We start from the raw sequence: 12110 nt of genomic DNA, 5'->3' as shown, positions 1-12110 counted from the left end.
ACACTAACACCACTACACACTCCAAACACAGCACACCAATACACACACACCACTACACACTCCAAACACAGCACACCAATACACACACACACACACACTCACACCACTACACACTCCAAACACAGCACAGCAATACACACACACACACACACACCACTACACACTCCAAACACAGCACACCAATACACACACACACACACCACTACACACTCCAAACACAGCACACCAATACACACACACACACACACACACCACTACACACTCCAAACACAGCACACCAATACACACACACACACACACCACTACACACTCCAAACACAGCACACCAATACACACACTCACACCACTACAAACTCCAAACACAGCACACCAATACACACACACACACAGCACTACACACTCCAAACACAGCACACCAATACACACAAACACACACATACACACACTCTAAACACAGCACACCAATACACACACACTCACACCACTACACACTCCAAACACAGCACACCAATACACACACACACACACACACACACACACACACACACACACACACACACACCACTACACACTCCAAACACAGCACACCAATACACACACACACACACACACACACACACACCACTACACACTCCAAACAGCACACCACTACACACACACACACACCACTACACATTCCAAACACAGCACACCAATACACACACACACACATCACTACACACTCCAAACACAGCACACCAATACACACACACACACACACCACTACACACTCCAAACACAGCACACCAATACACACACACACACACACCACTACCACACTCCAAACACAGCACACCAATACACACACACACACACACCACTACACACTCCAAACACAGCACACCAATACACACACACACACACCACTACACACTCCAAACACAGCACACCAATACACACACACACCACTACACACTCCAAACACAGCACACTAATACACACACACACACCACTACACACTCCAAACACAGCACACCAATACACACACACACACACACACCACTACACACTCCAAACACAGCACACCAATACACACACACACACACCACTACACACTCCAAACACAGCACACCAATACACACACACACACACACACCACTACACACTCCAAACACAGCACACCAATACACACACACACACACACACACCACTACACACTCCAAACACAGCACACCAATACACACACACACACACACCACTACACACTCCAAACACAGCACACCAATACACACACACACACACACACTCTAAACACAGCACACCAATACACACACACTCACACCACTACACACTCCAAACACAGCACACCAATACACACACACACACACACACACACACACACACCACTACACACTCCAAACACAGCACACCAATACACACACACACACTGTGGCATCACGGTGGGCCAGCTAGCAGAGGGGTGTGGTGTTCGTGTGGAGGTCTGGCTGCCACACCACAAGATGGCTGCCAGTGGCACTACATCTCCCAGAATGCAGCAGCACCCAACCAGGTGTAGGTGCTTAAGGCACCTGATGGAAGGGGCATTTAAGACAGGTGGTGCCTGTTGTGAAAGAGCGAGCCACGAGAGCAGGAAGAGCCAGGAGGGAGAACAGAGAGCACTTGAGGTGCGGGTGAAGCCGTTGTGGAAACGCTTGCTAAAGCGCTTGCTAAAGCGCATCCGGAAGGGGGAAGGCTAGCCCCAAGCCGGGAAGGACCTGGACGAAGGAACTTTAAGCTGCAACTACAGTGGGCAGGATGTAAGTGAGGAGCAACTTCATGAAGCCTATGTTTTTGCCTTTGAAGAACTTTTATGTTTGCTTCCTGAAAGACTTTGTGTTTGGTGAATAAACCTGATCCTCGTTTGAAAGCACTTTTGCCGGCTCTGTCCTGTTAATTACGCACTGCCCTACACCCAGCTCAGTGGTAAAGCCTCTCATGATACCACATATGGTGGAGAATGCGGGCATAGGGCGTAAGTGCGAATGAGCAGAAGTGAAGGAATCGACGACTTGGTGGAACTTTTTTCAGGACTTCACGCAAAGGAGCACCAAACAAAAAATGGAGGAACTGGTGATGATGCTGTGGGAGAGCCAGAGGGCCCAGCAGGAGACCAGTGCAGCCTTGTTGCAGATGCAGCAGAAGGACAATCCAACTAGAGATGACCTAGAGGAGGCCGAGAAGAAGCACACCCGGTCTGGTGAGATGTTCGAGAGGGCCCAGGAAAAGCTAAGCCAGATGCGCAGCGCAACAGTGGTGGTCCTAGCTGCCGGTGATGAAGAGTGGGACGATGATGATGGCGATGATGATGATGTCTATGGTGAAGATGTCAGTGATGAAGAGGTCGGTGATGTCGATGATGATGATGAAGATGATGCCGATGATGAAGCTGACGATGATGATGACGAAGGTGACGATGAAGGTGACGACGATGAAGGTGACGATGATGAAGGTGACGATGATGAAGATGATGTCGATGATGAAGATGCAGGTGATACTGATGGTGATGAAGATGATGAATATGATGAAGATGTTGATGATGAAATTGCTGAGGAAGAGGTGGAGGATGAAGATCCTGCGGAAAACGAAGATCCTGCTGATGACGAAGATCCTGCGGAAAACGAAGATCCTGCTGATGACGAAGATCCTGCGGATGATAACGAAGCAGGTGAAGATGACTGAGTCAGAGGTCCCACCAGGTAAAAAGGCAGCTCCAGCCAAGTCTGCTGCCAAGGCAGCCCCTGCTAAAGAAGAGCCTGGGGAAGACCACAATGGTAAAGAGGCAGACGACCCAGACGATGGTGCCGATGGCGACAACGACCTCGGAGAAGAGGGGGATGTCTTTGACCAGACCAACGTGTCGACTTCTGCCCAAACAAACGTGTCTGACTCTGCCCAGAGGAGAAAGATGTGTGCCGGCTACCAGCGCAAGGTGGTAGTAGTGTGCCACACAAACGAGGCCTACAAGGAGAAGACTCCTAAAAAGACGGAGACGGATGGCAAAGATGTCCCCGAACGCGCCGTGCTCAAGAGGAAGGGACTCTACGCCCTGCCAGAGGTGGGCGAATACTTCCCTGACGTGACGTATGTGGAGCGGAAGAAGCTGGAAGCAAAGGCGCATTTGAATTGGCAACTTCCGGTGAATTGTCAGGAGATGGCGACTGAGGAGACGGCAGAAGATGGGGAAGACACTGGCATGGTCCCCAGTGCACCACAGGAGCAGAAAGAGAAACCAGGGAACAAGACGGAAGCAAACGGCACGGTGAGTAGATGGTTTCTAAGCCACCATCCGTGTAATGTCTCTGTCGTTCACAGGCAAGGAAGGCGCAGTGGAAAAGCAGATGTCCTGTCCCACTGTGATGCCTTTTGGACCTGGTTTATCCTGCCGAGGGCGTCAGGTCCGGGGAGAGGGATGTGTGGCATCACGGTGGGCCAGCTGGCGGAGGGGTGTGGTGTTCGTGTGGAGGTCTGGCTGCCACACCACAAGATGGCTGCCAGTGGCACTACATCTCCCAGAATGCAGCAGCACCCAACCAGGTGTAGGTGCTTAAGGCACCTGATGGAAGGGGCATTTAAGACAGGTGGTGCCTGTTGTGAAAGAGCGAGCCACGAGAGCAGGAAGAGCCAGGAGGGAGAACAGAGAGCACTTGAGGTGCGGGTGAAGCTGTTGTGGAAACGCTTGCTAAAGCGCTTGCTAAAGCGCATCCGGAAGGGGGAAGGCTAGCCCCAAGCCGGGAAGGACCTGGACGGAGGAACTTTAAGCTGCAACTACAGTGGGCAGGATGTAAGTGAGGAGCAACTTTATGAAGCCTATGTTTTTGCCTTTGAAGAACTTTTATGTTTGCTTCCTGAAAGACTTTGTGTTTGGTGAATAAACCTGATCCTTGTTTGAAAGCACTTTTGCCGGCTCTGTCCTGTTAATTACGCACTGCCCTACACCCAGCTCAGTGGTAAAGCCTCTCATGATACCACAACACACACACACACACACCCCACTACACACTCCAAACACAGCACACCAATACACACACACTCACTCACACCACAACAGATTCCAAACACAGCACACCAACACACACACACACAGACTCCAAACACAGCACACCAATACACACACACACACACACCACTACACATTCCAAATACAGCACACCAACACACACACACACACACTACTACATACTCCAAACACAGCACACCAATACACACACACCACTACACACTCCAAACACAGCACACCAATACACACACACTCACTCAAACCACTACAGATTCCAAACACAGCACACCAATACACACACACACGCACACCACTACACACTCCAAACACAGCACACCAATACACACACACACACACACACCACTACACACTCCAAACACAGCACACCAATACACACACACACACACACACACACACCACTACACACTCCAAACACAGCACACCAATACACACACACACACTCACACCACTACACACTCCAAACACAGCACACCAATACACACACACACACACACACACCCCACTACACACTCCAAACACAGCACCCCAACACACACACACACACACACAGCTACACATTCCTAACCCAGCACAACAATACACACACACTGACTACATTCCAAATACAGTACGCCAATACACACACACACACACACACACACACACAACCTCACATTCCAAAGACACCCAGTGTGTTGTGACGCTCCTGTAAAGGAGACGCACCAAGAGTTCGCAAATCAATCGGACACGCCCCCCTTTTACAATAGCGTGCAGCCAATTAACCAGCCGCGGGTCTTTTTAAAAGAAGATACCTATTTTTGAGTTTGGGAGAAGAAGAGTGAAGTGGAAGGACCAGAGAGCAGTGCAGAGAAAACGCCAGTTTCATACCAGATCATCCTGCTAACCAGCTGCGTGTGGAAGGAAGAAGAGAGAAAAGACAGTAGGCTATTGATTTCATTTAGTATTGCTGTGGCCTCAGCCGTGAGCCACTCCGTTGCCCCGGTGCAAATATTTTGTAGTTTCGCCGAGCGACAAACACAAGAAAAGTGAATCTCACAATAGCAACTCTTACTCTAGGAACTTGGAAACCACACGGCCCCGGTGCAAATCCTTCTAGTTTCGCCGCTAAAACCTGTTTTGTTGGTCATTGTGCCTATGGACTTGATCTTCTGGGCATTATTTTTGTGTTCTCCCCGTTATTTCCCCTGTGTCCCCCTGTACTGGCTGTTTCCAATAAAATCAATCCATTCAGGTCTCTGAGTCGCTTGAAGACCGTGACAATGATGATATGAATTGATCTCAGGAAACATAGTAGCTCATAGTTGATGCACTGATGTGAAGTCATAGAGCTGACTTTTTTTTTTACACCAATGAACAATTTTGGGTAGAAGTGACCTACTTACATCGCATTATCTATGCTTTCCCAAATAACACATTTGGATGCATCCCCACCCCTTACTGTCCTCTGAGGAGTGTTAAAAATGCTTTGTAAACATCTTAATCTTACTTTCTAGATTTCTTAAGAGCTGAACACTTCCCAAATTATTTGGTATTGGAAATGAAAGCCTTGGGCTCATTAATTGCTGTCACCCTGGCACACACACAGACACACACACAGACACACAGACACACACACACACACACACACACACACCCATCCATTGGTGTGCATCATTGTGAAGTGTGCAGTGGTAACAGCTACAACAGGCATAACACTCAGTGAAGACAGACTACAGACTGAACACACAGAACAGATGTCTGTGAATGATCCCAATTCATACAGTTACTGAATTAACCATTAAGACTTACATCTCAGCAAACGTGGTCGAGCTCTGCTTACTGAAGCATGGTCAGTTCTGTAACAGAAACACACGGTCACACTTATACTCTTCTAAAACAGAAAAGATCTGCCATTTTTTTCATTTGAATAGTTAATAGTTAGTAGATAACTACATGATTAAATGATAATTTAAGGAAAGATACATATGTATTCTTGTAAGAAGAATGATATTTCTGATAAATCTAATATAAATGGCTATAGGAGCAATGGTGAATATTTTATTGCATTGAATGCTGCTGTATTTTGCACTGGTGCTCTTAGTTTAATTATGTGAAGGAAGGCAGGCAGGTTAAGATGGACCTTGACCTTTGACACCAGAGAAACAAGGACAAAGGAACAAAGGAATCAGGAAGATGTAGAGTAAATATAGTTCTATATTCCTATTTTGCCTATTTCTTGCCTAATTGGGACTAGTTTTTACCTTTACCAACTGCCTATTCATTGACTAATCCCTTTGCTACCATATCATTTATTTGGACTTTGGATTCCTTTGGAGTCCACTTCCCTGCCTGACTAATCCTCAGATAATGTATCTGTTTAAATTCATATTTTCAATATTGGACACTGTATCAAAGAAGTGACCTACATCTAAGTTGATAAAGTAGCTATTTAAATACATCTTCCAACATACATCACTATACTAGGTATGAAGAAACTGATTTGATCTCACACGAATAATGCAGAAAAGTACAATATTGGGATTTCTTTCTACGCTTACTTAAGCTTCTCCAGTTTACAGTCAGGATCCTCCAGTCTAACAGATAACAGCTTCAGTCCTGATTCTCCGGGATAATTGTAGCTCAGATCCAGCTCTTTTAGGTGGGAGGGGTTTGAAGAAAGAGCTGAAGCCAGACAAATACAACCCTTTTCTGAGATGAGACAATCAGAGAGCCTAAGAGAGAGAGAGAGAGAGAGAGAGAGAGAGAGAGAGAGAGAGAGAGAGAGAGTAATACAATTTGATATGATCTAAAAACTAGTCAGGGACAGTTCTAAAATGGAAACAGAGATGGAGATAAAATAGCACACACTACTTTGTTCTCCAAGTTAAACTGAAAAATCTCCTTATCAGCATAATATCTCTTCAGTACCTAAACTACTTCATTGTACAGGCAGTCATTACTGAAAAAAATATTTGTATAAAAAATAATACAAATTTAAATATAATAATAATAATTCATTTTATTTGTAATGCACTTTTCATTCAAAAGAATCTCAGAGTGCCAACATATTAGAAACTAACTATAATAATACAATAAAATAAAAATGAATTAACATAAGCATAATAGAAAACCTTTTAACATTTTAACATAAGATTTAACACAAGGCCAGAAATGCCTTCCTGAATAAAAATGTTTTTAGTCCAGCTTTAAAGGAGTCCAGCGTCTGCGTTGCTCTTAGGTGGTCAGGGAGGCTGTTCCATAAGCGTGGCGCTGCCGAGCAAAAGGCCCTGTCGCCCATGGTGCGGAGCTTGGTTTTGGGGACGCAGAGGAGCGAGCTGTTTGAAGACCTGATGAATGAGCTACAGAAACACTTTTAACTAGGACTGATGTTTTCAAAGGAAATGCTCTGGGGCCCTTTAAAATAGTGGTTCTCAACAGGGGGACCAGGGCCCAAAAGGGCAACTCAGGGAGCTGTAAGGGCGGCCTTAAGATGATAGGAAATTATTTAAAACCCTGAAATACATGGACATTTGTATGCATAGCTTTTAAAATATACAAACTCATTTATATTCAAAATGAGATTAGAATGAGTCATGAAACATCGAGATACCTGCTGTTAGCTACGAGCTACCTGCTGTTAGCTAGCAGCCTTTAGCCTACCCAACGCTGTTCTTTATCATTTGACACAATTTTCTGGTTTAAACAAGTACGAACACCTGGTCTGGCGAATGACAACTTAAATTATCTTCCCATATATTTTCTACTGGCATTGTAGTATTACCAGTTGGATGACAAAATACACTAGCCTAGCCTACTTGCTTAGGTACTTGTCGCAATCTCAGAGAAGAAACCGGGTAATCCAATTTGAATTGTGTTGATGCTTTGTTTCTTGACTTTATTACTTGATCTATTCCCGTTTTAGGTAGTTATTCTGATAAATGAGGCGACCAGAACAGGGTGACTGCTTTTAATGCCAGCCCCAAAAGTATGGCTACTTTACTGTGTGTCCGAGAAAAATTGACCCAGAAGACGTCTACAATCAACTGGTAGCAACGTGGGCGGGTTTTAAATGCGATAAAAGACAAAATCCGGGCTTGTCTCCTCGCCGATTTGAACAGCCAACCGAGCAACAACTGTCTAGCATTTTACTACCTAAGTCAGACAATGTTAAAGCGGAGATATTACATGATATTGAATGAAAGGTGGTCGGTTCCTGTATAAACTCCAGTGTTAGACAGGTGTGGAATGTGTTTTTTGCCCTTCAGCTGGTCATTCTGACGTCACGTGAAAACTATGAATTGTGTTGCCTACAGGATCGCCTTATCCCATGTCAATCTACAATTTAAGACAGACCAAGAAATTAGTCTAATATGCTTGAATTATCATTAAATATGCCGTATTTTCATATCATGTCATGAGAAAATCTAAATCTCACACCTTGTGAGCAGAATTTGTTATTGGAGAATTCTCTGCTGTAGAGGATTTGAACAGCTGTAGAATGGTACCCTAGTCTTTCTATCTAGGTTAGTCTAGGTTGCAACTTCCAAAGACTTACACATGAAGTAGCCTAAGCCTTTTTCAATTCAGAGTTTGTGTAAAAAAAACTAAGAATCTCCTTTACATGCTGTTTTTAAAAGGCAGGTTTAAATGAAAAATGCTGTGGGGTGCAATTATGTCTTTCTTTTGCACTATTATAACTGTATAAACACTATAATAACACCTCTGGATGATAACAACATAACCTACATTTAGGTGATTCCCCTTAAAAGGCCTTTGTCCCTCTTCCAGGCAAAAGAAAACAGGTGCCAGTAACGCTAAAACGAATGCACCAGTCCTGCTATGAATCTTGTCTTCATGATTTGTTTAAAGTAATATGGAAAGCTGTTGATCCAGTGTATTCATTTTGGAGGCTGCTGTTTGAGGTGCTGTTGAATTTTATTGCATTGCAGGCCAGTGTTAATTTTGGCAGCTATTTTAGATTTAGTTTTAGTCATTTTTATCCTCCTTAGTTGTAGTCTAGTTTTCGTCGACGAAAGCTCAGAACATTTTAGTCGAGTTTTAGTCGATGAAGTCTCATTACATTTTAGTCTAGTTTTAGTCACATTTAAAAGTCTATCTTATAGCCACATTAAACTCCTTTCCTTCCCTTCTCAGGCCCGGGGACCCCTTGTGTTTACAACTGCATAATAGTCAAGCTTGCAGTACTTAAACTGTGGATGCAATTAGTCTCTAAGATACAGATCTCATAGTATATGCCTACAGCTGAATTCCAATGAATTCAATGTAAATAATAATGTTAAGGCAATACTTAATTAAAAGTATTATCATTAAAATATAAGAGAATAACAAGTCTAGATTTTGAAGATTCAAATGATGTGATAACACAATACAACTACTATGTCTACCTGGCCTTAGTTAAATCAACCACATATCCTCCATATGAATTGCTGTGCAATCTGATAACCAACATATTTAGCTAGACGGATAGTTTGAGAGTTGAAAGTAGTGCCAATGATAATAACAATTGCATAAATAGACAAGGATATGTAAACCAATCACATATTAATTTATTTTTTCTTGAATAATGTCATACGTGGCCTGTCCTATAGTCCATTCTGCAATGCGTTTACTAGCCAGTTATCGATAGCTAGTATAACTTAGCTAGCTATCGATAGCTAGTATAACTTAGCTATGCTACCTCATAGTTAGCTAACGTTAGCTAGCTAAAAGTTTTGGAACTCATTTGCCAAGCCAAACGGGAGGTTTCAATCGAAAATGACTAGCTAGTTATCCAAGCTGATACAACCTATACACTCGACTGCCCCTTTGAAGTTAACTTAACGTTGGCTAATATATTCGAATAACTAGTTAACATTAGCTAATTATCATTGACAGTTACTAGCTAATTTACCTAGGCAAATGGCAGGGTTGTCTTGTGCGCTTTCAGGTGCCTCTTGTTGTGTTCTTCCCACCTATTTTGAAGCCACAAGGTTTCTCTCCGGTTATTGCGGTGCATTGTGTTTTATTTTCTGTCAAGTTATAATTAAAGACTGTCCAGATATCTATTCTTATTTTTCTTCCAGTACCGAGTGCCTGAACTTCAGCCATCATAACGTTTGTTAGGGCGTCACTTGCATGTGGAGGAGGGATAGATACAGGACCGGGCAACATTCAACCAATCATGTGCATACAAGTTTAGAAAAAACAAAACAATTGTGACTTAGTCAACCACCAACATTTTCGTCTCGTCTCGTCAACGAAATTTAAAATAGATTTAGTCATAGTTTTTATTTAGAAAGATCCGTTTTCGTCACGTCTTAGTCTCGTTTTAGTCACGGGAAAAAGGTCGTTAACGAATATTTTTCGTCATAGTTTTCGTCAACGAAATTAACACTGTTGCAGGCCTACTTACACTTGTTTCTATTAATTTGACCAGCCTATTTCAATCAGTGACGCTAGCCAAAATTCAATACAGTTTAACAAAACCACAAACTACATCCTTCAAAATGATGGCATAGTTGAATCGGCACCTCTCATAAAGTTAACATTAGAATAATCATGAAGGGGGATTTATTGAAGGGCTGTTGCACTAGACTGCATTAGTTTTCACTAAGTGTACATGATCAACTGGCAACTGAGTGTATGTTCTCATGGTTAAATGCAAACCCATTAAAACTTGTATAGAGGCCATAAGTATTGTTGACATCAATAATGTTCATATCACGATGAAACCGCTTTTGAGAAAATATCGGGGCAGAATTATTCCATTCCATTTGGATACGGTATTCTTGCTGTTTGCCTGGCCACATTTGCATTCATGCCATTTTAAAAGTTAATTCAGACGCACAATGTCAGCTTCAATGGTTTTTCAGCCCCAATAAGTGACCAGAAGATGTCACTATTGCAATGCATTTCTATGTTCCAGTCACAGAATACCTTTTAATAGAGCAGCTCTGTGGATCTGTACTGGTTCCTCCCGCCTCCTCCCCCATCCTCCATCCTTCATTCTCAAAATATACTGATAGTATTTTTAGAATATAGTATGCGAAAATATTCAACACTATACTATTTTGATACAAATTACATAACCATTTTATAAGGCCAATCAAATACAAATGACAAAATACTATTCTGCATTTTAAATAGATATTATAATTACATCTAGTAATACTGCCCATCCCTGGTATATTCACCTTTTATGATAAGGGATCACCTAAAGTGCTCTATGTAACCAGTAAACTGTCTAGCCTTTTGCTGTTAATCAAGTCACATTATCTCTGCAAATGTTTGTCTGTTTTCCATCTGCAGTACATATGAGAGCTACACTTTTGCATGTTATCCCATCAACTGTAGAGGTATCTGAATAGGCTGAAATGAACCAATCTTAGTTGTACAAGTGTATATACGTTGCTAAATGGATCTGTTTCAGTCCCACAGCTGTGTTCTGCTTATACCACTGCCTTTCATACACAAACAACTGATACATTTAATGTTGAAAAAACTCATGACCTTTACCACACACAACTCTCCCTGCTGGTCTATGTAGGGGCAGCCCCTCTACCCACTTCTCTCCATGCTGGTCTATGTAGGGGCAGCCCCCCTACCCACTTCTCTCCATGCTGGTCTATGTAGGGGCAGTGCCTCTTCCTACACTATCTTTCTAACTAAAGGGAACCTTTCTGAGGTGTATATATACGGACCCATACCTCTGCTCACTCTGGGAGAAGCACGTTCTACCTAATGGTGAATCGCCTTTTGCTGTACCTTTAATCGTGTCACCTTATATCTGCCTCACCCATTGGTTCTCTTGTTCCATCTGCAGTACATATGGAAGCTACACTTGATCTGAATTCACTGTCCAATTGTCCATCTAGATCCATTTGTAACTTTTATTTGACCTAGGTCCTTTGCTGTCTAGTTTTGCTAATTAGTAGTTTCAAATGGGTAAAGTTGAGAGCACGGTACTGTTACCTTTTCACTATTATTCCACTTACCACCTTTGGTGGATGGTTGTTTGGGTGAATAAAGCCGCTGTGTGATAAACTGATACTTATCGCTATGATGAGCAGATTAC

At 43.1% G+C, this 12110-nt stretch overlaps 1 protein-coding gene across 1 annotated transcript in view; it reads right to left on the bottom strand.

Moving 5' to 3' along the window:
- Positions 1-6978, bottom strand: part of LOC122128917 (stonustoxin subunit beta-like) — a 9704-nt gene extending 2726 nt beyond the window's left edge. The window contains exons 1-3 of the mRNA XM_042703976.1: positions 6974-6978; positions 6595-6759; positions 5846-5892 (exon numbers count right to left, since the gene is read on the bottom strand). Of these exons, the coding sequence (XP_042559910.1) occupies positions 5846-5892; positions 6595-6759; positions 6974-6978 (217 nt within the window). The remainder of the gene's footprint in view (positions 1-5845; positions 5893-6594; positions 6760-6973) is intronic.
- Positions 6979-12110: the final 5132 nt, after the last annotated feature.

This window comes from Clupea harengus, unplaced genomic scaffold, assembly GCF_900700415.2.
Source record: "Clupea harengus unplaced genomic scaffold, Ch_v2.0.2, whole genome shotgun sequence".
Taxonomy (NCBI): domain Eukaryota; kingdom Metazoa; phylum Chordata; class Actinopteri; order Clupeiformes; family Clupeidae; genus Clupea; species Clupea harengus.
This window is presented reverse-complemented; position numbering and strand designations above follow the sequence as displayed.